Raw genomic sequence first — 25,375 nt, 5'->3', positions numbered from 1 at the left:
GCCCGGTCCTGCCCCCGCCTCTGCCCTCTTACACAGTAGCCAGAGAGGCCTTTCTAAAGAACAGCCTGGAATGTCTCCCTCCCATGCGTCGTCCCCTGGGTCAAACCTGAGAACCATCCCCGCCTGCAAGGCCCTGCCCGACCCCCTTTGCCACTTCTGTCCCACCACCTCTGCCACGGCCGCTGCTCCAACTGCCTGGAACTTACCGCGGAGGTCACTGAACACCCCAAATGTCATCTCGGTTCAGGGCTTCTGCACAGGCCGCTCCCTCTACCCAGCACACCCTCTCCCTCACTCCCCCCTTCTTCCGCTGGCTAATTGCTACCCACCCATAAGGCCCCAGCTTAAGTGCCCCGTCCTCCAGGAAGCCTTCCCTGACCACCTCCCCCTGTCTGGGTGAGGCAGTCCCTTTTCTTCATGTTCCCACAGCTCTTACCGCACAGGCTGCTTTGCACAAGCCTGTTTACCTGTGAGCTCCAAGAGACCAGATGCTGAGACTTGCTCCCTCCTGCAAAACCCAGCACCTGGCACAGTGTCTGGCGCCGAGTAGATGCTCAAAAAAAAAAAATCTTAGTGTCTGACTGAATGGATGGATGAGTCAATTTCTGCATCCCCCACACTGCAGGAAATGTCTGTAGAACAGATTTGAGTGGGAGGTTCCAGCAGGGCCTGGGAGAAGCCCCTGGGGTTTGGGCACTGGGCGGTGAACAGAGCGGACCCCCCATCTCCTCCCGTGGGTGGGTCAGCCTCCCCCACTTCCCACAGACCCTGGGGGCCCCTGGAGCCAGCTTCCAGATGCTCAGCCTAGGCTCACCCTCACCTCTTAGCTTTTCCACTTGCGCAGGCCGGCCAGATCCCTGCAGCCAGCGTCGCGGGCAGCCAGGCCAATCGTCCCGGCGTCTTCCTATTTTAGACATCTCTGCTGCCTCGGTCCCTTCTAATGTTTCCAGCCAGGCTGCGGGGGGAGGAAAAAGAGGTTACTGCTACTTTAAATGTACTGTATGAAGGCGAGGGCTGGAAAGGGGCCTGCTTGCAGGAATACCCAGTCATCTAGTTGGAAAAGCCGCCAGATGGAATACAAAAGGAGAAACCCAGACGCTCATGGAGACAGCCTCGGTTCATAAATCAGGTGGGGCCAGGGGCTGGGGGCCCATACGCCATGGAGCCCGACTCCCTCCTGGACCAAGACGACTCCTTCGGTAAGACCAGAGCGCCGGCAAAGTGGCAGAGTGCTGCTCAGGGAGACTTTGTTTGCTGCAGGAATCGGGGAATGCGAGTTGACGCGGGGAGGAAGATGGGCACTGCTTGGTGTGCGGACCTGTGGGTCACGGGTGCCGGGGGTTGCGGGGCACAGAGCTGAAGGGTCCCCGGAGCCCGCGTTCCTAGGGACCAAGCATCGGCGGGGTCGGGGGAGGGAGCAGGAGTTTCAGCCGCTTATATTTTGCTCCTGGACCAGAAGGAAAGGAAGGAAGTTTGCAGCCCCCCTGCCTGTCTGCCTCACTCGTGGTCGTCCCCAGGCATGCCGGCTGCGGTGGGGGATTTAATTAGTGAGATCCTGCAGATAAATATAGATGGACCAGGCAAGAGGAACGCAGCCTGTAATTAAAGCCAGGCTGCAAGCATTCCCCGTTCTGCAGGGCCCCAGGGGCTGCCCCCAGGGAGCGGCCCCTGCTGCAGCCTCCCTGCAAACCCTGGGCAGATTGTTGGGCAAAAGTTGCTTGGGACAGAGCCCTTGTTGGAGCCGGTGGCGGGGAACTTGTACATTTCCCAGTGGATCAGCCATGGCGGTTTCTGCAGGCTGGGGGCTCCACGGTTGCAGGGGTCTAAGACCCGGATTGCTCAGCCCGGCCAGGCTGTGCACTTTTGGTTAGGATGCCAGTGGGCCAGGGTTGGGGGGGCACTCTGGCCATCTCTGCAATGTGGGAAAGTGGGAAGCAGGAGGGCTGGAGGCTGGCTGAGGGACTGAGGTTGAGGAGGACTGGGCTGGGGGGATGTAGGTTTTAAGGCTCCGGTAAGGAGGGGGCCCTGTTGGCCTCAGAGAGGAGAGCTAGTCAAGGGAGGCGTCATTCCAGCTAGGATCAGACTTCTGGGGACCCAGATCGTCCTGGGCCTATGGTTCCTTCTAAGAAAACTGTGTGCTTCTCCCCCTGGACCCCCACCCCCACCCCAGCCAGGCCTGGCTGCAGGACGCAGATTCAAGGCCAAATTTCCTCCCTCCTGCCGGCTCTAGTTCTTTCCAGGGAGAGGGGCTCTTGCCACGTTTGGAGCTGCACCCCTCAAGGGAGCTTGGCGCCGCCTAGACTAGCCTAGCCCACGGGCCTGGCATCTTGGGAGGTCGGGTGGCCAGTGGACCCCTGCCAAGTGACCCCCACATGCCAGGCTCTGTGTCAGGGTCAGGGGTGCAGGAAGAGAGAACTCAAGCCTAAGAAACAGTTTGTGTTTAGTGAATGGAGAGAGGAAAGAGAGAGGGAGGGAGAAAAGGGAGCCGGCACCTTGCCCCTGAAAGAGCTCCTGGCCTCCAATGGGGACAAAGATATGAGACTGGATTCTGATGAGTTCCTGGGAGGGAGATGGCGGCAAACGGTCTGGGATGTGGGACAGGCCTGCCTGTCTCCAGAGGTGTCCACCTGAACTTGGCAGGGGGACACCTAGATGCCATCCCATGGAGGGCACAGACCCCTGTCTGGGGGACCAACCCAGAGCAAAGCAAGGCTCCAAATCCCTCTGTCTCCCTACCTGGAACTCACTGGTGTCTCAGGAACCCACAGCCTCACCTGCTGTCACACAGATTTGCTAGCAGCAGTCTTGGGGCAGGGTAAGTCTGGGGTCCCTGGAAACAGAGACTGCTTGTGCCATAACCGAAGGGCCCGTGCATCATCTCCTTGACCTCCCTTGTTGGGGGAGCCTGTGGTTGCCCTTCTGGAAGTTGAGCAGGCAGTGAGGTGCCTGGGATCTGAGGGGAAGAGACAAGGGGACAGGGAGCAGTTCCTCAGGAAAGTGATGAGCAGGAAGGGAGGGGAGCCCAGGAAGTCCTTGAGAGTGGCCCCAAGCTGAAGGGGCCATCCTGGCCAGGTCCTACAGTTATTGATCTATCAAATACTACTTTCAGATCCTGAACTAAGTTTTGGGGTTGGAGAGACAAGTCAAACCTTGTCTCTGCCTTTGTGAACTCCCAGGCTAGTCTGGGAGAGAGGTAAGCACTGATGGGGAAGGCCAAGGCCCTGTGGAACTTTTAACCCCACACTTGGAGTCCAGGAAGGCTTCCTGGAGGAGGTGACTCCCCCACCAAAGAAGTGGATGACTCCTTCTTTTGTGAAACAATTTCTTCACCTGGCTTCTGGGACAGGCCACCCTCCTGATTTTCTCCCATCTATCTCCCAGTCTTTTTTTCTGGTTCCTTCTCTTGGACCCCTCACTCTTCCTGTTAACCACAAGGTCCCTTCAGCAAGGTTGATCTTTTCTGCCTCCCTCTGTGATCTGACTCTTCTGTCCTCATCCCCTGGCTCTATAGACTCCAGTCACACTGCTCTGTCCTTCCTCACACTCACCAAACTAGTTAATGCCCTCAGGGCCTTTGCACATGCTATTTCCTTTGCCTGGAATACTTTTCCTCTCTTTCTTCATTGAGCTAAATTCCTCCTCCTAGTCTCCAGTGAAAGTCACTTCTTCAGAGACGCCCTCCTTAGATCACGTTACTTTATCCATCAAATTAGAGCCCACTCTCCTACCTTCTCTTTTCCTTTATAGGACCAGTTCCTAGCCACACATGGGCTTTCCTTATGGCTCAGCTGGTAAAGAATCTGCCTGCAATGCAGGAGACCCAGGTTCGATTCCTGGGAAGATCAAACTGGAGAAGGGAAAGGCTACCCACTCCAGTTTTCTGGCCTGGGGAATTCCATGGACTGTATAGTCTGTGGGGTTGCAAAGAGTCAGACACGACTGAGCGATTTTCACTTTCATTTTCAGTCTCCTAGTCTCACGACACGTTATGGTACATGCATGTGTTTAACCTCTGTCCCCCACTCATCTCTAAGTGCCCTGACAGCTGTGATACCCAGAGCATGGTTCTCTGCCTGGCCTATAGTGAGAATCCAACGAATGCTTGTGAATGAGTGAGTGAGCAGACGATTCGGTTGGCTCAGCCAAGAAGGTGAGAAAAGGCATTCCAGGCAGAGAGAACCTTGGGGGGTTCTCTGACACTTCTGGTGAGGGTGACGCTTCTGGTCAAGGGATGGTGAGCTGAGCTCCTTGGGGACCCAGGATGGGGACAGGGTGGGGAGAGGCACAGTTGGAGGAGGGGCTCTGGGCCGCCTTTCTCTTCTTCAAGCAGAGCAAGACTTTGTTTTGTTTGGTGGATATCCTGAGCTCTGGTTCCCTCCACCAGGTGCTCAGGGGCTGAGAGGAGTTTGGCCGCGTCTCCAGCCGCTGATTCTGATGTTCTGGAGGCCTCGGCACATTCAAGGTATCTTAGCAGACACGGCTGAGTAGAGCCCCGTAGGGTGTCCTGAGATGTGGGACCCTTAGAACAAGGTCATTGAGGGCTCAGACCATAGCTGGGGTGAGTGGCAAACACAGGAGCAGAGGTTTCTTTTATGCAACAGTCAGGGGCAGGAAGGCAAGGGTTTGCAGCCTTCACATTAACCCTAGCAGAGCCCTTCATGGAGGTGGCTCAGTTTCCCCAAGTGTAAATCGGGGTTAGGACCAGACAAGATCTGACTGACTCCCTCTGGCAAGGGCCTTTCAAAGCTGCATGGAAAAGCCAACCTCGAGAAGCACAGCACGTACTTCCTTCTTGTGTCCTGTGATAGCCAAGGAAGGGGACAAGGGGATCACCCAGTCACTGACTTGACTCCCACTCAAGACCCTGAGATCCTGGCGGGGCAGGCAATGTGTCTTATTTGCCACTGTGTCTCTAGGGTCCTGCACAGTGCCTGGCCCTGAGAAGGTGCTCTATATGCATTCATGGGATGAATGAATGAATGAATGAGTGAATGAGCTGGATCCTGCCCTTAACTTGATCGTGCCCTCAGGCATCCTCCTCCTCTCTGGGCTTCTGTTTCCTTAACTGCCCGAGGAGAGTACTGCCCTCCACACCCCCAACTGTTTCTAGCTCTGACCATCTAAGAGTCTAATTCCGACTCAGCACTTGGCGCCCTCTTGCCTCCCTGCGGCCTGAGCCTCATCCATCCCGCTGCCACCGGGTGGCCTGGACTGAGTCCCTGCTTCTTGTTCAAACTCGGCTTCTTTGTCCGACAAATGGACAGACTCAGCGTTGCCCTGCCTGTGTGCTGGGTTGACTGGGGTCTCCAGAGGGGTGATTGAGATGAAACCATGAGAGGCCGGACACCTGTCGGGGGGAGGTTATGATTCATGGGTGAGGGAGCTGGGCTCAGACAGACGGTCAGGATAAAAGCTCAGGAAGGGGCTGGTTGCTCTGGCAACCCTGGGGGTGGAACAGACAGCTCAGAAACTTCAGTTTCTTCTGATGATAACCGCCCAAGGACTTCGGCTCCAACTGGGGGTCCTGCCAGGAGACAGATGGAGATGCTTTGTAAACTCCCAGGTGTGGCAGGTACCATAACCAGTTCCATTTATTGAGCACCTACTGCATGCCGCCCCCCCTCCCCAGGTAAGGTCCTTTAGGTACACTGCCTACTTGAATCTTCACAACAGTAGACTGACATTATAGCTCCATTTTCCAGATGAGGAAACTGAGGTTCAGGGAAGGGAAGTGACACCAAGTCCTAAGAGCAAGGTCAGTGATTTAACCCAGGTTGCCACAAAGCCCGGGGGCTTTGTTTTGTTGCACTTTGCAAACGAGCCGCCACCGAAGGCGTTGTCAGCTCAGCTGGGGACAGTGAGTGCAAGAGCCGCTGTAATGGGAGAGGGTCAGTCTAAAGAGAGGGCTATTTTGGGGTGGAAGCTGTCAGGGAGCTTGATGTCACCGCTCCCTGGCCCTTCCCCCGTGAGAGGGGGAAGCTGAATATGTCATGAGACATGCCTCAGCTGGTAGCAAATAGAAATAACCATAAAACAGCAGCTATGTAGCTGGCCACGTGCCTCACATTCATCATCTCGCTTCCCCTTCTCCCGACCCTGCAAGGCCGGTGTTGTCCTTCTCATGTTTAAGATAAGGCAACAAGTTCAGAGAGGCTGAGTGACTCACCCGGAGTCACACAGTGAGTGAGTGGCAGAGCTGAGAGTCCTGTGGGTTTGTCCCACCCAGAGCCTGTGCTCTGGGTCAGTACCCACTAGAATCTTCTCTGAGGCTTCTGTGTGGGTGGATCCTTGGGACGATGGGTGCTGTTCAGACCTGCGTTCTACCTCTCAGGAGCTACGGAGGGCCTGGGGCCTCCTCCCGGTTCTGCCACCCAGCTCACTCAACAGCAAGCCTCAGTTTCCCCAGCTGTAAAACTGAGGTAATGATGGCCACCCAGACTTCCTGGGGTGGGGAAGGGAGGCCAAATCCGGATTCCTTCCATCTTGCTCTAGGGTTCTGCTGTGGACTGGCTGACTGGGCCTCTGGGAACGAGGAAGGAACGGGAGAGGCTACATCCTCACCTGAGGTCCTTCCACAGGTGAAGGAGTCAGGCCAGAGAGGCCGAGTGGGGATCCCATTTCCCATTTCTGGCTACTTGCCCGGCTCTGTGCTAAGTGTCCGCATGCAATCGTTGGTTCACCACACAGGAAGGAACAGCCCCATTGCTCAGATGTGGCAATTGAGGTTTTGAAAAGCCCAAAGCCACAAGTTAGGGGGAGTGCTCGTGATTCGAACTGAGGGCTCCTAGACGCCTGTGATTCTGTCCATCACTCTGGGCTGCCTCTGGGGTATCCTGGCCCTGGTCCTCAGCCCTTTTTTGTGTCCAGAAGAGCCTCAGTCCTGCTGGCCAGCCTCATCTGGGCCTCTGACCTTCCTCAGCTGGGCAGGTGGACAAGGGAAGGAGCCCCCCTTCTTCTTGCCTAAGAGGATGCTGGGAAGAGGCAAAATCAGGAAGAAGAGTCAATGAATAAGGACAGTGAGGCCGGACAGGGAGGAGTTTAAATCTTGGATGCCCCCACAACCCAGCAACTGGCTTCACAATAAGGCCGAGGGGAGTGGCCTAAGGAGGGTGGGAGGAGGTTGGCAGAGCAGGAGGAAGTTCAGGGAAGAGGAGCTGCGGTCCGCATGGTGAGGGGCTTCTGGTGGGAGAAGTGGGGAGAGGCTGACTCGGGAGCTCCGGGTGTTTAGGAAGCAGAGACATTTCGCCCTGGGCCCGTGCACGGGCCTGGGTTTCCATCCTGCTGCCCCTCCCCTAGGTCTGGGCCGCGTGGCTCGGGCAGGAGGACCAGGGCGGTGTCTAGGTGGTACCTGGTGGTACCCAGGTACAGATCCTCACTGAATCAGTCAGCGGCAGCGACCGTTCCCCTGAGCTTCCCTCCCACCTGATATATTATTTCCTGGCACGTGTTAATTCCCATTTTATGGATGAAGAAACAGGCACAAATAGGTGAGGTCACTAACCCAAGTGTCAGTCTTGTGAGTAATGGGCCCTAACTTATACCCAGGCTGCTGGACCGCGGCTCCGGGCCCCCCCTATACCGAGAAGGTTGGTGGGCCTTTTCCATGAGGGCCAGTGTGTCTCAGCGCCCTCACACTGGCTGTCCTCCCGAATGGACCACTGGGTGCTCTGAGACCCCCCTTGGTTCCCAGTGCCCAGCCCACTCCTTCTACTGAGTGGGTATGCCCTACGCTCCTGACCCCACCCCAGGCCTTCAGAAGCTACAGCTATGCTCCTTCCAGCTGGATTTCCTCCCAAGAGGTCCCCTCAGAAGCCCTGGGAGACTAGAGGAAACAGAAAATGGCCCCAAGTGGGAGGAGGCTCAGGGGAGGGTCTTTTGGGGTCCTCCTGCCCACCCCCCACTACATGGTAGGGAGATGAGGGCCTCAGAGAGGAGGAACCAGAACCCCTCAAGGGCCATTCTACCCCCTAAGTGGTCCTGAGCTCTGCCCTGACTCTCCACCTTCTGCCCCCGTCTCAGGCCACGCCCCATTTTGGACTCCTGGATAGCTGCCTTGTCCCCTCGTGGGGATCCCCATCTCCACCTGTCCCCCAAACTCACCCTCCGTTTGCAGCTAAAGGGGTCACTCTCAGGCATCTGAAAGTCACACAGGGCACTCCACTGCAGCTGGACAGAGTCTAAACTCATTACCATGGTGTCAAGGGCGTCCACCATCTGACCCTTGGATGACACTGGTCTGCCCTGGTCTCCAGCACACCCCTTCTTTCTCTCCACTCTCTCATGATCAGTTCATCTCACCTTGAATGTGCCATCCTCCAGTTCCTCCCTCACCTTTGCACTTGTTGATGCCCCCTGCCTGGAACCCTATTCGATCTCAACTCTTCCCACTTCTCCCCCAATCTGGCCACTCTTACTCAGCCTCAGGTCTCAGCTTGGGTGTCACCTCCTCCAGGAAGCCTTCCTTGAGCATCTTGTTTGAGCTCCCAGGCACCCATGTGCTGACAGGATAGTACAGTGCCTTTGCTTCCCTGCCTGTCTTCACCTCTCAGCTGTGAGCTGCTCCCATGCACCAGACTGAAAAGTTGGAGGCTGAGGGGGTGACGTGACGAATGAGGGCAGGGTGACATGGCGTCTGGCCTGTGTGGCAGGAATGTTGCTGTTCACGTGGAGAGGGGGATGTGGGTGGAAAAGCAGATTCTGGGCTGGAGGGCGAGTGATGTTCTGGGCTTGCTGTGTCTGAAGGGCCTGCAGGGTCATCTGGGGTTTTCTGTAGAAGTCTGTGATGGTCTGTCCAGATGTGACCTCCACAGAGGTGCCAGCTCCAGGGTGGAGCTTCCCCAGCTGTGACAGTGCCACTCCCTTTCTTTGGCTTTCTGAAATCTTCACTCACCTCCCCAGCCAAGGTTCTGCCACCTCCTTCAGGAAGCCAGCCCTGACCAACCTGGCTTAGGCTGCTCTATTCTCTCCTTGACTATCCCCTCCTGGTCATTACCCCCTCTAGTCCTAGCAGGCTATGTCTTGGAAGTCTTCAAGGAGGGGCCACAGCCCTCTGTCTCTTGTAGACTCCACGTACATCTGCACCCCCCCCCCCGCCCCCCTGTTTAAGGATCAACACAGGGAGACAATGCCAGTGTGGCCAGGGGCCCCGACCCCTCCCCCGGATGGAGTCAGGTTCCCTGCAGTCTCAGCTCAAGATTCTGGGAAAACCAAACAGAGGGTCAGATTGACACAGGCGAGCAGGGGGAGGCAAGTGAGGGGAGGGTGCATTTCTGTCCAATCTGGAAGTGTCTGCCTGGATGGCTGGGTCTTCGCAACCCCGGGCCTGAGGCATTCCAGCCGGTGACCTACATCCCAGTGTGCCTCTGTGCATGTGTGCGTGTGTGTGCATGTGCGCGTGTGTGCACACGCACAGGAAGGCGTGTAGAGGACACAAGCACCTCGCCAATAGGATGGAGCGCCTGCCTCTCAGCTGGCTGTGAGGGAGTTTATGAGGGGCTGGGGGCCCCACACACCCACCCTGGGGGGCCACAGACTCGGCACCAGAATGAGGGGGGTACTGGGCTCCAGAAAAGCCAGCTCAGGGCACACTGTTCCTGAAATGACTGGGGTGCCTGTCCCCCAGACCCCCAGCCCCCACCCCACCTCTGCCCTGGGCTCTCTCTCTCCCTTGACCCAAATCTCAGATGAATGGCCTCCCCCGCCTTAGCTAACTTGGAATGTGAGCCATGGAGAACAAGGGCAGCGGAGGGAGGGGGCCCAGACCCCAGCGTGAGGCTGAACCAGGAGGCGGCCGGACAGGCCTGGAGGGAGGCTCCATGAGCGCTGGCCTCCTGAAGCCCAGGCTGCCAAATTCAGGGTTTTACCCAGGAGCCCTCCGGGGCTGTCCCAGGTCCATCCCTGGCTTTCCTGCTGGTACCCCACCCCTCCCCCACACCTGCCTGGGAAGGGAGGGTAGAGACCCTTCTGTCCTGGTGAGACTGTCCTTGACCAAGCAGCTCTATTAACTCCACGGCCTAGAAGCCAAGGCACCTAGAAGAGTGCCTGCTTTGAGACCCTTCAGTTTTTCCTTTGGCCGGCTCTGTGATGGACTGAGTCAGGGTATCTATACCCTAGCTTCTGGGGCTCTTCTCCCAGACCCTGCCTCTGACTTGGACACATGGACAGCGCCTGTCTCCTGCTGGGCCTGCCTGCTCCAACCCTGAACCCTCCCCCACCAAAGAGCATACTACCCCCACCCCCACCTGGCCTCATTCAGTTGCACAGACTCTAGGGTGAGGCTCCAGCTCTGGAAGCTTCCCCAGGCCCCTCCCAGGCCCACTGATGTTGGTGCTTCAGCTCTGACTCCTTCCCTCAACTCCCTGTTGAGGACAGATGGCTCTGGAGTCTGCATCCGCCTCCCTCTGCCTGCCTGGGGACCCCCTGATCAGCCCCTCCACCAGCCCCCTTCTCCAACTTCACATCTCACCCCCTCAGTGCCCCCAGCCCGCTCAGCTCCCTCAGGGCAGCTCCCTCACCTCCCACACGTTCTCCGCACCATTCCCTGCTCCAGACTGCTCGACCAAGGCCGCCAGTGGAGTCCTGAATGCAGAATGTCCTCCACGGGTGCTGGCTCGCTGCTCCTCTGGGCTGAGAGGCCCTGGTGTGGGAGGTGCTTGGAGGGGGTGGCTCAGGGCAGGGTCACTCGACTGGCAGCCTGTCTGAGTCAGATCCCTGACCCTTACCAGGTAGTATGTGGCTTCAGAAAAATCGCATAACTTCCCTCAGCTTCAGTTTTCCCTGTCTGTGAGATGGGCTGATTATGCCAGCCCTGTCTACAGGTTACAGGGAGGAGTAAACAGTTAATACTTAGAAAACAGTCCTTTGAAACCCTCAGGCAGAGTTAATCCTCAGTGGACGTTGGTGGTTATTACTGTTATCATTGGGTTTGTGACCGTTTGAATCTTTCACTACCCGCAAGCACGTGACCATCACACCCCTCCCCCACCCACCCCTCTGGTCCCGTCTCAGTCTTCAGCTCAGGTTCCTCTTCTTCCTCCTGTGGCCGAGCCACCCAGACGCTCAACCACGACTCCTCCTCCCACCACAACCCCCACCCCTTCCTCACATCTGTGGTCTCCATCTTCCGCCACCCCTGCCCACTTGTGGCCTGGTTCATGCCCCCACCCCACCCCCATAGCCAGCCCCACCCCAGGGCTCCTGCCTTACCCTCTGCCTCCAGTGCCCAACCCCCAGACCAGGGGACTCTCTGCAAAGTGCTCCCAGCACCCCAAAAGTGCTCCAAGCACCCCTCATCTTCCTCTGCTCCCTGTCACGTGGGTGTGAGCCTATCCCTGAGCCCCAGCACGTTTTGTTTATATTTGTTAAATGAATGACCCCATATAAGCCATAAAGGGCTGCTCTGATCAATGCAACACATGGCAGATATTAAAGAGCATCGGAGCTCACTCTCCCAGGGTGTCCTCTTGCCCCCAGGAAGTGGGAGGAGACATAGGCTGATTGCAGCCATCCGGAGGGTTCTAATCCCTCCAGGTTGGCATTGCACTAGCCTCACCCCTAGGGATTTGGACTCAATTAGTCTAGAGGGGTTTGATCCCTGCGTTGGGAAGATCCCCTGGTGGAGGGAACAGCTACCCACTCCAGTATTCTTGCCTGCAGAGTTCCATGGACAGAGGAACCTGACAGGCTACAGTCCATGGGCTCGCAAAGAGTCAGACAACTAAGCGACTTTCACTTACACTTTTTTCACTTTTTCAGTCTAGAGCAAGGCCTGGGCATTGGAGTATTTGAACTTTTCCCCTGCCTTCCTCCACTCCTCCACCCCCAACCAGGTGGTTCTAAGGGGCAGCTGCTGAAACTGGGGGAGGAAGGCACTGGAGCCTGGGGGATCTTCTTTCTTTGCACATGCTTGCGTATGTGCATGCTAAGTCACTTCAGTCGTGTCCAACTCTTTAGCAACCCCATGGACTGTAGCCTGCCAGGTTCTCTGTCCATGCGATTCCGCAGGCAAGAATACTGGACTGTATTGCCATTTCCTCCTTCAGGGGGATCTCCCAGACCCAGGGATCAAAACTGCATCTCTTAAGTCTCCTGCATTGGCAGGCAGGTTCTTCACCACTAGCACCACCTGGGAAGCCCCTGCCCACATTTACATCTCTTAATTCAAGCTGAGCACTTCCTCTAGGCTAGCTCACCGTCAGACTCTGGAGGTCCAGGAAGGCAGAAGGCCGAGTCTCTGTCTTCAAGGAAGAGCTCAGGACAGGGGCCCAAAGCTACGGTGACGTCCCAGGGCAGGCAGGCTGGGGAGGCCAGCAGGGGAGAGGCTGAGGCACCTTTAAGGTAACCAGAGCTTGGCCTATGGAAGGAGGTAGTGAGCAGGCTGGGGATGAGTCCAGTGGAGACTTTTGAGCAATTCGGTGAGGCTGGGCCCCCAAATCCAGATGAGAGGAGTGGGGGAGTAGCCTGGAGAGGTTAGGAGTCCAGGCTCAGGGGCTTGGTTTCATCCTGCACCCCAGGGAGCCATGAATGGGTTCTAGCACGGGAGGGATGCAGTTGTGCTGTTTCCCTTGAATTTCTAAGAACCCAAACCACACCTCTGCTCCACTCAGGGCCCTCCCCTGGGCCAGCCCAGCTGAGTGTGGGTGACTGTCTACCTCGGGAGGTCACAGCCCCAGCAGGAGAAGCCTAGTTCAGGGGTAAAGAAGCTGCCTGCCATGCAGGAGACATCGGTTCGACCCCTGGGTCGGGAATATCCCCTGAAGAAGGAAATGGCAACCCATTTCAGTATTCTTGCCTGGGAAATCCCATGGACAGAGGAGCCTGGCGGCCTACAGTCCATGGGGTCGCAAGAGTCAGACATGACTTAGTGACTGAACAACAAGAAGTCCTTTTCCAGTAGGAGAAGTAGGGGGTTGAGAAGCTGGGAAGAGACCCCAGGGGGAGAGAGAGGCCAAGAAGGCCGGGAACCAAGAGGGCAGCAGCTCTCCCGGGGCCCCTAAACAGGACTCCCAGGTTTCCTAAACAGGTCTACTTAGCTTCTGGTTTCCTAAACCTCCGGCTTCCGATGTCTCCCTTCCCAAGGTCCTCAGCAGCCCAGTGTGAGCTCAACTTCTAGGAAGACGTCAGAGGACAATCTAATCCTGTTCTTCTTGGCCCCAAGAGTAGATGGTTCTCTACCTGAGATTGGTCAGATTGGTGGGAACCTCAACCTCAGCCTAAAGTAGCCAGACAGGGAACAAGGGATGGGAGGGAGAGTACACAGCTCGTAGAGCTCTTGCTGGAAAACCTACCCCCATCTTACAGAGGGGGAAACTGAGGCCCCGAGATGTTTAACAATTTGCCCCTTGGTCACACTGCTAGGAAATGCAGAGCAAGATTGGATCCCTGGTCCTGCTGACTCAGAAAGGCAGGACCTATAAAAGGCATTATACATCCCATTGTGAGTCTGCGCTGAGTCCCAAGTTGCCTCGTCCTGCGCCAGGAAGAGGCAGAAGGGAAGGGGCCTGGGGTCTCTATTCACCTGGCCTGCTCATTGCCTGTAAGAGTGTGTGTGTGTGTGTGTGTGTGTGTGTTTGTGTGTGCGCGGACACGCACGCGCATTAAGTCGCTTCAGTCATCTCCAACTCTTTGCAACCCCATGGACTATAGCCGGTCAGACTCCTCTGTCCATGATCTTCTCCAAGCCAGAATACTGGAGTGGGTTGCCATGCCCTCCTCCAGGGGATCTTCCCGACCCAGGGATTGAACCCAGGTCTCATACATGTCCTGCATTGGCAGGCAGGTTCTTTACCACTAGTGCCACCTGGGAAGCCCCCACTCTTTGCATAGATGTTTGAGGACCAAAGCCGGCAGTGGCTGCCAATCAGGGAAGGGAGGAATTGGGATGAGGGAGTCAGAGCTGGCTGCTGGGAGGGGGCAGCAGGGGGTGAGGAGTGGTGGGGCGGCTGTTGTCGGCAGAAGCGAGGGTCCCGGCAGGTGGGAGGGGCTGGAAAAAATGAGATTTAGGTAAGTATAGGTCAGCAGGGAGGGTGCTCCAGCAACAGGAACAGACCGAGCAAGGGTTCAGAGATGGAAATGAGGGTCTGGAGTCATCCAGCCTAAGCCTGGGGGTGTGACTGGCTGGAAGGCTGAGTCACAGCTGAAGACACAGGGTGAGGGGGCTGTATCCTCAGGCGGGGTTTCTCAACCTGGGCACTGTTGATCTGTGGGTCAGGAGAACTCTTTGTCGTGGGGACCGACCTGCACATTGATGGGTGTTTAGCAGCATCCCTGGCCTCTACCTGCCAGATTAGGGTTAGCATATCTGCCCCCAACCCCCAGCCCATGCCATGACCACCAGAAATGTCTCCAGACATTGCAAAATGTTCCCTGTGGGACAAAATTGCCTCCAGTTAAGAACAACTGTCCTGGAAACTCTGGTAACTCAGCTGGTGAATAATCCACCTGCAATGCAGGAGACCCCATTTCAATTCTTGGGTGGGGAAGATCCCCTGGAGAAAGGATAACCTACCCACTCCAGTATTCTTGGGCTTCCCTGGTAAAGAATCTGCCTGCAATGCAGGAGACCTGGGTTCGACCCCTGGGTTGGGAAGATCCCCTAGAGGAGGGCATGGCAACCCACTCCTGTATTCTCACCTGGAGAATCCACATGGACAGAGCAACCTGGTGGGCTGCAATCCATGGGCTCACAAAGAGCTGGCCACAACTGAGTGACTAGACGCAGCAACACAGCACAGTCCCAGAGGAAGCAGGAGCCGAGGGAGGGGAGGGGCAGGGCCCAAAGCTGCCGTCAGAAATTGTCTGTCCTCCAGCACAGTCGCCAGCCTCTCACTGCCCCCTCCATGCTTCTCCCTCCCCCCGACCTGGGCTCCCGGAGTGCCAGGAGAACCTCCACTAAGTCAGTGCAGGGCTGAGGGTTTCCAGTTGAGTGGTGGGGAAAAAAGAGCTTGTGTTAGGGGAAGAAACCTCCTCCCCCTCTCCCATCTCGGTGGGATCAGGCCATGAGGGGCTGCTAGGCTGGGCCAGGGCCTTACCTGAGCTGGGATCTGGGTAGAAAGTGCTGGGTGGGGTAGGGGAAGCTGACCTGCGTGAGTTCTTGTTCACAAACAGGCCCTGAAATCAAAGCATCCCAGCCAGCGGAGATGGGATCGAAACTTATCCTGACCCTTGGTCCAGGGGGGTGAGGGGGTCAGGGGCTGCCCTCCCGGCCCGGGGGCCAGGTCAGAGCCGAACAACCCAAAGCCTCGCCTCTATTCTGTCCACATGCTCTGTCTCTGAGGGAGCCCAGGATGCAGGGAGTGAGTTGAGGGAGGGTGGGGGTGGGAAGGTGACAAAGGGGAGGGAAGTGTGCACACACACCGTCCACCGTGTGCAGCCAGACAAACTTCTGTAGTGCATGTCTGGCCTCCCTATCTGGCCTGTTTCATTGCTCCGCTGGCTCCCCGTGACTCTCGGGGTCAAGTCTACAGCCCCTGGTCCGCCCTTCCAGGACACCAACCCCCCCTACCTCCCATGACTCCCAAATGCCCCTCTCTTCTGAGCCTGGAATGCCCATCTCCTGTGCACGGGCAGTGACTTCCATGCTGCTCTAACTCCTATTCATGCACTGGCGCCCCTTTGGTCATCACAGCCTCCAGGAAGCCTTCCCAGCTCCAGCGACTGAGTGCCTCAGGGCACTGGTGGCATCTGTCACTCCAGGGTGCAGCTGACTCTGTGTGTGAAGTCGGGCCATTCCCCCAGAAGCCTCAGGCCCAGAACAGAAAGCTGGTGACTAGTAAGCATTTGTTGAAGGAAGGAGGGAGTGGGGGAGGGATTAAAATTAACATGTTTTTAGAAAAGCGAGAGAGGAAACAAATGGGCAGAGTTGGGGTGAGAGAGGAGTAGCCTGTCCTTCTGGCCGATGTGTCAGGACAGACTGACCCCATCGGCCTCCGGGGAGAAGCCGGGAACATTTCTCTGCACTGCGACTCCTGGAAAGCTTCCCCGAGGGGCAGGGGCTTGGGCACCGCCTGGCTTTGCTGACGGGCCCCTTTCTGACTTGTCCCTTGATGCTGCCAACAGGCAGGACAGGGGTTCAGGGGGTGGGGAGCTTTCAGGAGGGCATTCTGCAGCCCACCCAGCATTTTGGGTATCACCAGCCATCAGCGGATCCCAGATTCCTTGGTTATAACCTCAGAGCTGAGACACTCTGTCCAGGCCAGTGGTTTTCCAACTGTGTCTGAGAAGATGCCCAGAGGGTGCCAAACAGGAGAGACCCCAGTTGCCCTAACACAGCTCTGCCCAGAGCAGCTCGCTTTCACCTGGAGTAAAGCGTGGGGTTTACCTGATATATTTTTTATCATTTGAAATGAAGGTTCTGTAGCTCAGGCAGTTTAGAAAGAACCCTCCTCCTTCTGGAGCAGATAAGACCAGGGAGGACTTGGAGAGGAGTGCAATGACAGGGCCATGTCGATTTCCTGGCCCTTCCCACCGCAGAACCACAGGGCCCTCTGCTGAAAGCATAAACATATGAGTGAATGAACAGGAATCTGGACGCAGGCTTTGTTTGGTAATGTGGGATGACAGCAAAGGACACTGGTTTCTGGGGCAAGAGGTGGGGGACGGGGAAGAGGAACTTCCCCAAAGCGGGAAGCAGAGCTGGGTGGCCCGTTCCTGCGAACTTATTCTACGTGATACCAGCCTGCGTCTGGAGCTGTTCAAAGACCCTGCACAGAGTTCCGGTTTTAGCCAGAGTAGCACTGGGTAAAGAATTGGAATCTCAAGGTTCAAGCTCTAACGCCTCCACTTACTTGCTGTGTTGACCTTGGCCAAGTCAACCCTCTCTTGAGACTCAGTTTCTTCCTCAACAAAGTGGGGCTCACAACACTCCCCTGCCCCTCTGTTGTGTGAGGGGTAAATGAGAGCATAGAGTCTGGGTTGAACAATTCCTGGGGGAGGGCTCAGATTCTTCCTTATCTGTGAACTTGAGGAAGTTCACCGTCTAAGGTTTGCATCCCAACCTATGCCCTTTACTAGCTGGGCTACTTGGGGTAAATTTTGTAGCCTCTATGTCTCAGCTTTCTCATCCATAAGTGGGAATAAGAGTAGCACCTGCCTGCCTCACGGGATGTAATGAGTTAATACGTGTAAAGCACCAAGAACAGGGCTGCCTAAGGGTTTGTTATCAATATTTGTGCTCAGGTAACAGCAGAGGTCCTGCAGAGGAGCGATCCCAGAAACGGAATACCAGAATAAATAAGATAATGAATGAATGGATGCAAGGAAAATTCGGGTTCTCCCAGGGAATGCCTTGTGGTCCTAATTCAGCCCAATCCTCACCCACCAGTGGTTCCTCTTATCTGGGAGCCCCCCTACTCCTCCCTCTCTCTGGCTCCCTATCTCTGGGCCTCTCCCCGAATTTTTCTGCAAGCAGGCAGAGGTAGATTCCATTTCGCCCCTAGATGACTTTGGGTGATAAAGAAGTAACTTCAGCCTCCTTGAATCGAATCTTCTCTCCAGAATGTGTAACAAACCTGGAAATTGGAATTGCCCTGGAGCTGATTATTCTAGGAGGGCACCTCCTGGCATTAAAACTAAATTAGATCAAGGTACCTCTGTTATTAGCAAAATAATTCCCTGCGATTAGAGAATGCAGCTATGAATCCTGATGGCAGATGAACTTCAGGTGACTTACTTGAGACAAATAACTGTGCAAAAATCACAGGCTCATCTAATCACTTTTCCATAGCGTCGCAGTCGGGTAATTATGCTAATGGCTATAAGAAATCACCTTTTGTGGTCTGGGATTGGGAGGGCTGGAGACAGAAGTGTGTGTGGCGGATATTACATGCTCCGAGCTGGAGAGGTTGGGAGCCACGCTTGGTTCCAAAACTGCTCCTTTCTGAGGAGCTGATTTTGGTCTCTTGTCGATTGGAAAGGAAAGCCATTACACAGTCAGGATGGCAGTGGCTTCATTGTCCGTCTCTTTTCAGGTCATCTTCATATGAGAAATTGAATTTGTCTAAGTTCCACTGGTGGGCATGATAATTCCAAAAGGCAATTTAAACGATGAAAGCTCGGTACTTTGTTAATTCGATTCACACATGTGCATTTGTGCCCTGGCACTGATCTAGGCACGGGCAGGGGGGATGCCAACATTCTAGTATCTGGTGTTTTCTGAACACAATCTCTTGTCCCCTTAACCACTTAAGAGAGGCAGTATTTTCCCTATTTTAGAGACAAAGGAACAGAAGCTCAGAGACAAGTGATGACTCACCAGAGGTGCTGCTGCTAATAAACAGAGGAGATGACCACTTCCTTCCACCTAGAGAGGTCTGAGGGCTTCCTGCAAGTGTGGACATGGTACACAGGGGAGGGAACTGTAGGTAGAGAAATAGTTGATCAAAAACCCCAGAGGTGGGAGATTAAAGGTGGGGGGGCGGGTGTGTTCAAGGCTGGGAGACGGGGTTGGGAGAGTCTCTGAAGATCAGACAAGGGAGGGTCCCAAATGACCAATTGATTGTTGGACAATGGGGAGCCACGGCAGGTGTTTGAGCAAGGGCAGTATAAGGGGGACTCTGAGAAGTGTCTGGGCCACAGCATGGGGGACCCCTCCATGGGCCACTGGTAGGGAGGGCGTCAGAAGGGGATGAGGTAAATTAACAGATAACTTTTTAGTATATCACAAATACAGCATAGGACACATACAAAAAAATTATTCATTGTTCATTTGAAAGTCACATTTAATTGACTGTTTTGTATTTCATCTGGCAATTCTATCCCCAGCTGGGTTCTGGGAACCAGATGTTTCCTCTTCCTGGTATGACTTCCCCACTGGACATGCAGCCTGGCGAACTCCTATGCACCCTTTGAGGCCCCATGTTCCCAATAACTGCTGTGGGAACATTTATCAGACACTATGATCGTTACTTTCTTATGTCATCATTCTAATATCTGTCTTTCCTCTTAGCAGCCAGACTTACTTCTTACTGCATAAGAAAAAAAAAAAGGCCAGGACTCTGTCTAGATCCTGACACTCTCCCCTCCCCAAATTGCCTCCAATTTCCGCTTCTGTCTCAGGAGGAGTTGGCCTCCACTCCTGAGACCCTGCTCGGAGACCCGTACTCCGCTCCCTAGAATACGGCTCACCTTTCTCACTGGCAGCTTCAAAGTCACAGTCTCTTTTGGGTCATTCCCATCAGCCGGGACACACAACACGTTCTCCTAGGCACAGGGCGGGTTCCCTAGGCAACAGGCTCTGAGACATATTAGGGTGTAGGAGGTCCAGCAGGGCCGGCTGGTGGAAGGGCCTGGGCAGGGCAGGAGAGGGAGAAGTTGAGTGACTACATAGTCTGAGAGCAGATCTCAGCCCCGCTTTGGAGGGCTGGGAAGGCCCTAGAGTGGGGTTGGCCCTCCAGAGCTGTCCTGAGTAGTGTCAAGGGGCTGGGAGTTTATGTACCTGGGGTGACTGGCCACTAGACAGGAAGGAAGGGCACCCTGGGAAGGGTCGTCACCTCCAGGGTGGTGGCTCATTTCAGCAGAGGCCACCCCCAAAGAGGGCCCCCTTGCAGCAGCCTCATCACACCTGGGGGAGTGAGGCCTCTCTTCTCAAAGGGGGGATGTGTTGCAAATCATAGTGTCCACCCCTGCCCAACCCAAATTGTTTCTCTTTACAGTCACCCAATCTCAGGTCTTCCCTCTGAAGAGCTATCTACACCATTCCTCACTCTCAGTCAACCCTCCTCTGACTATGCTTTTTGCAGCCTCCAGGCTGCACCCTTTAAATCTACATTTTTCCCCCAGATGGAGGGATTTTTGTAAAATTCAATCATTGGCTGTCCCTCCCCTACTTAATAGACATGAGTTTGAGCAAACTCCGGGAGATGGTGAAGGACAGGAAAGCCTGGCATGCTGCAGTCCATGGGGTTGCAAAGAGTCGGACACAACTGAGCGACTGAACAACTCCTACTTAAGACCTCCCAGGAGCTGCCTGAAGTCACTGCTTCTGGGCGTGGCGCTCGGGGCTCCCCCTGCTCCAGCCCTGCCCCCTCCCCCTTTCCCACCCCGCTCCAAGCTGCTTGATCAGAACCCCTCTCTTGCCGGGCCAGGCCGGCTCAGACGACCATGCTTTGGCAGAAGCTGTTTCCTCTCCACCTGGTTAACTTCTCTCTCTGCTCCGTCAAGACACTCTCAGAAGTCATCTCCTTGGAAGACTTTCCCCTGGCTTCCCCTCTGGCCCGTGAGGCTGGCATCAGGCCCCCCACAGTCACTCACCAGCCTCAGTCATGAGCACATGGGCTCAGCTCCCAGAGATGCTCCACAGGCCCAGGCAGTGTCATTGCCTGTCTCTTACTCTGCACACGACAGCAGCCCACTCTTCTGTTGATCTGTGCCCTCAGCACCAAGCCCAGAACCAGGCACAGAGGGAGACCCAGGGACATGGACTCTGTCGCTCAGGGAATCTGAGATCCGCAGGGGTGGGTGTGAGGAAACTGACAGAATCAAAGGCAGAATCAAAGCATTGCGGGCTGATTAAACTCAGGCGGGGCTGCACCCACCCCACTCCCCAGACAGGCTTGTCCTGGGAACCAGAGCTCCTCCTGTTCAGTGTAAATCAGTGTCTGACTGCAGCTGCATTCTCTCTGCGTATTTGATTTGCAAACACCTCTGAGCTGGAAGTGAGGTTCGCACATTTTACTACTAATCTTCCGTGACCCTCAGGGCCCTGAGCACACTGGATCAGAGCTTTTCTGTGCTCCCCCTTTTCCGTCTCCATTCATGTCATCCTTGCCCTGGGGGTGCCTGTGGACCTGGGTGTTCATTCTAGATACCTCAGTCTCTGCGGTTTTGAATCTCACGTCCATCATTGAGTGAGTTCCCATCACCCCAGTAAGCAATTGTCATTGGTTAGTTTGCTTGAGTATAAAATGGTGGTGTGGCCTTATAGGTTATATGTGCTCAGTTTGCTATGCGACCCTTTAGAGGTGTAGCCCGCCAGGATCCTCTGTCCACGGGATTTGTCGGGCAAGACTAATAGAGCAGGTTGCCATTTCCTCCTCCAGGAGATCCTCCGACCCAGGGATCGAACCTGCATCTCTGTGTCTCCTGCATTGCAAGTGGATTCTTTACCACTGAGCCATTAGGGAAGCCTATGGAGATTTGGAGCCAGAAAGACATGAGTGCAAGGACTGGCGTTGTTTGTCCATGCTGTGTGATGTTCTGCCAGTTGCTTAAACTCTCTGAGCATCCTCAGAGGCGGCTGTGAGAATTAATCGAGTGAATACACAAAGCATCTGGCAAAGTACTCCCGCTTGTGTGCATGTCAGTGTGAAGAGGTGTAGAAATTTCTGACAGTGAACAGCGCCCCTCAATGATAAACAGAATCCAGTGCCGGAGGTGTGCAAGTAGACTTGGGTTCACTCATTCATTCAACAAACACTCATGGAGCATCGACTATGTGCCAAGGCCTTTGCTAGAGGTGGGGAGTGAGTGAAAGTTGTTCAGTCGTGTCCGACTCTTTGTGACCCCATGGACTGTTCGGTTCACGGAATTCTCCAGGCCAGAATACTGGAGGGGGTAGCCTTTCCTTTCTCCAGGGGATCTTCCCAAGCCAGGAATTGAACCCAGGCCTTGCACTGCAGGCAGATTCTTTACCAGCTGAGCTACAGAGGGATACAATGATGAATAAAACCAGGTATGATCCCTCTGCTCAGGGACATCCAGCCCTGGGAGGGCGATACATTCATCCAGTGGTCACATAATGGAGGTGCAGTCACCAACTTCAATAAATACCAGGAAGGACAGTGACTTGTGCCAGGGAACTATAGTGTGCAGAACCTGAAAAGGCTTCCCTGGGGCTGGGGAACCAAGGCTGCCATGAGAAGAAATAACCGAGGCCAGGATGGGAGGGGACAGAGGAAAGTGGTCCAGAGCGGGGAGCCTTGGGTGTGTAAAGGCTGCATAATGGGAAGGAACATCACATATTTGGGGACCTGGAAGCTGACTGGGGGCTAAAGGCAGAGAGGGAGAGGGGAGACAGCAAGGAGGGAGATGGAGGAGAGAGCAGGGCCGGACCACCCAGGGCCCAGTAGGCCACATGAAGGCATCAAGAAATCACTGAAAGCTTCCAAGCAGGGGTGGGATGGTGGTGGATAGGATTGGATCTGAGCTTTGAAAACCTCAGAGGGCAGAGCTGTGGGGAGAGGGCAGTGGGGAGAGGGCCCAGGTGGAGGAAGGGAACCAGTTCAGTTCTTTCCGAAGTTCAGGCAAGAGATGACAGCCAGCACTTGGACTAGCCTGGAAATAACCATTTGGGAATCACCAGCACAAGGACAGCCGTTGAAGCCAGGGGCCTGGATGCAGCTGAAATTGCCCATGAAAGAGAGTCTGGAAGGATAAGAGGGAAGCAGACCATTTCCAATTGCAGCTTTTGTAGCCTAGTAACTTGAGGCAGCCAAGGAGAGGAAGACGTGACCAAAGAGCTAGGAGAAAAGCTGGGAGAGGATGGTGAGATAGAAGGGACCAGAGGGTGAAGTCTGGCCAAGAGGTCAGGTGAGATCAAGATAGACGGGTGTCCTTTGGAGTCACCATCAGGGAGGTCATCAGTTACCTCCCTGAGAAGCACCAGGATGGCAGATCTTAAGCCAGATGGGATTCCTGCCGCATGTGGCCATTTTCATGGGACTAAGTGCCAATAACAGCTAATGTCCGTGTCATCAGGATAACATGATATTGTCTAGTGTGATCTGGATCAAAAAGGATCAGCTCATTAGTTCAGAAAATCTCATCTGAGCCCATGAAATGCACAGCGTTGCTCTTTTCCGGTGACCACATAGTCCTGTTGACTTCATATACTTGTTTGCTTATACAACATGTAACACTGGCCAACTCTTCTTCCGGAGTCTGGACTATAAGCAATCTGCCAGCCTGTACTTTGCCTTGATGGAAGCTCCCGACAAGTGGACATATGTGGGTTTTGCATACAGAGTAAAGACACATTTGGTAATTCGCCTTAGACGCGTCCCTGGGGAAGGTGCTACAGGCTCCGTCGCCCCTACAGATGGAAGCTGGCAAGGAAAAGACAGGTCCAGATTGGGATCCCTGGGCCACGTGTGAAAACAGATTGGAGGGGGTCGGAGTGGATGTGGGGGGCCTGGGAGGGGGTGGGTGGTTCTGAAATGCTGCACAGACCCATACCCAGAAGAAGGACAAAGGACCAGAGGAACAACCACGCGAAGCATTGACTCAGAGCACACGCCTGACTCTTCCATCTTCTGGGTCAGCCTGCAGGTGCATGTTTTTGTTCAGAACTGGAGAACATCACCCAGGCATTTCTTTTACCAGCTCCCCGCTTTCCTAGGAACCAAACTGGGTCCCTTCCACCCTACCCTCCAAACATCTCCTTTTTGGTCAATATTCCCATAATCACTACCTGTTCCAAATCTGGGGCCATGCATTTGGTCAGTTTTAAGTGAAATTAACCCCGAATATTCACTGGAATAACTGATGCTGAAGCTGAAGCTCTAATACTTTGGCCATCTGATGCGAAGAGCCGACTTATTGGAAAAGACTCTGATGCTGGGAAAGATTGAGGGCAGGAGGAGAAGGGGGAGCAGCAGAGGATGAGATGGTCAAATAGAATCACCGATTCAATGGATATGAATTTGAGCAAACTCGGTGAGACAATAGAGGAAAGCGGAGCCTGGCGTGCTGCAGTCCTTGGGGTTGCAAAGAGTTGGACACGACTGAGCAAGTGAAAAACAACATCTCACTGAATCTTTGCAAAAATCCCTTGCAATAAGCCCTAGTCCTATCCTGGTTGTGCAGAAACTGAGCTGAGAGGGATGTAATAGCCTACCCTTGCTCAGACAACTGGCAAATGGTTCAGCCTGGATGTGAACCCTCTCTCTCTGACCCCAAAAGTCACAATAGCTCCAAGGACGCTCCATGAAGACCAAGCAGTCAATCTATATATTGGGATTGCTTTCCTTCTGAGAGTTCAGCATGATATCTTTTATTTCTGAGTATCTGGATCCACTTACCCCGGTAACATTCAACAGATGTTTCTGGGCCTGGGTGGGACGGCTGCAGTGGTCGCTTAGACAGGGATAATAGCCCTGAGGAGTTCACAGGCAGCTGAAGGAGACGGATTCATACACGGGAGCAACAATCCATAATGTGATTAACAAGGATAGTGGGGGGCGTGGGTGGGGGGTTGGGTGCATGCATGGCCTGGGAGTCCTGAAATGCCCAGAACTGGATTTTAATAGGAGAAACAGACCTTGTCCCAGCAGAGATGGGGGAGGACTGGGCAGTCCAGGAACAGTGAACAGTTTACGAAGGCATGTCAGAGGTTGGGGATTTGGGAGACCTGATTGCATGGTGATACTTGAGTGAAGGAGTCTCAGCTGGCTGGAACTAGGGTGTGAAGGGCCCCAGTGGAGACTGGGGGGTAGGCTCTTCGTATTCTTAAGCTTTACTGAGCATGTCACCATGAGTTAGGCTTCGTGTTGAGCACTCACAGACATGATGACCACGTCACTTAAATAAGGAAACTGAAGTTCAGAGCCGGAGTGGATTTTATATTTTATATCATCATGCTTGCTCTGTATCTTTGAAAATGTTCTGAAAAGTCGTGGAAACACATTCCTCTTCACTCAGATCAAGAAATAAAATCTTACCAATCGAGGTGATGGCTTTTCCCGTCATCCTTCACATCTCCCTCGTCCCCAAGAGGTAAACACTTCCTGAATGGTTTCTGTGTCATTCATCTGAATTTCCTTATACTTTTAGCACATGGATGCATTCCTAGCAACAGAGAGTATCATTTTGTTTTTAATGTTTTAGAACTCTGCGTGAGTGAATTACACAACTTGATCTTCTGCAGCTTGCTTCCTATTCCACCACTTATGATGATTCATATAGGAATTTCTAGTCATTTTCACTGCAGAGTAGACTTTCACTACCCTGTCTACAATTTGTTTAAGCATTTTGTCCACTGATGAGGCTGTTTTAGATTCCTTACTAGGATAATGCAGTTGCAGTGAGCAAGTTCTCCAGATTTATCCCAGAAGCCAAGTCTCTGGGTCACTGGGGTTCGAGCATCATTTCTAGATATTGTCAAATTGTCCTCCAGAGAGGTGGTACCCATTCCCCTCTACCAGCAGTGTATCAGAGTTGTCTGTGCTATACAATATCTTCATCAACACTTTCTGCTGTCCTCCCCTTCTCTTTCTGCCAGTCTCGCCAGTATGAAATGGCACTTCCTGTGGTTCTGTTTTGCATTTCCTTGACTGAGTGAGGCTGAATCTCTTTTGGTATTAGACATTAATGTTTCCCCTTCTTAGAATTGCCTGTTTATGTTTTTGGTTCAGTTTTCTTTTGTCTCTTTTGAAAATCGACT

At 54.3% G+C, this 25,375-nt stretch overlaps 1 protein-coding gene across 1 annotated transcript in view; it reads left to right on the top strand.

Annotated features, from left to right (window-relative positions):
* Nucleotides 1-1,067: 1,067 nt before the first annotated feature.
* DAB2IP (DAB2 interacting protein) overlaps nucleotides 1,068-25,375 on the top strand; it is a 209,778-nt gene continuing 185,470 nt past the window's right edge. Inside the window, exon 1 of the mRNA XM_065928531.1 lies at nucleotides 1,068-1,199. Within this exon, the coding sequence (XP_065784603.1) occupies nucleotides 1,160-1,199 (40 nt within the window). The 5' untranslated portion in view covers nucleotides 1,068-1,159. The remainder of the gene's footprint in view (nucleotides 1,200-25,375) is intronic.

This window comes from Muntiacus reevesi, chromosome 3 (genome assembly GCF_963930625.1).
Source record: "Muntiacus reevesi chromosome 3, mMunRee1.1, whole genome shotgun sequence".
Classification (NCBI taxonomy): domain Eukaryota; kingdom Metazoa; phylum Chordata; class Mammalia; order Artiodactyla; family Cervidae; genus Muntiacus; species Muntiacus reevesi.
Note: the sequence above shows the minus strand (reverse complement) of the source record. Positions and strands in the feature narration are given on the sequence as shown.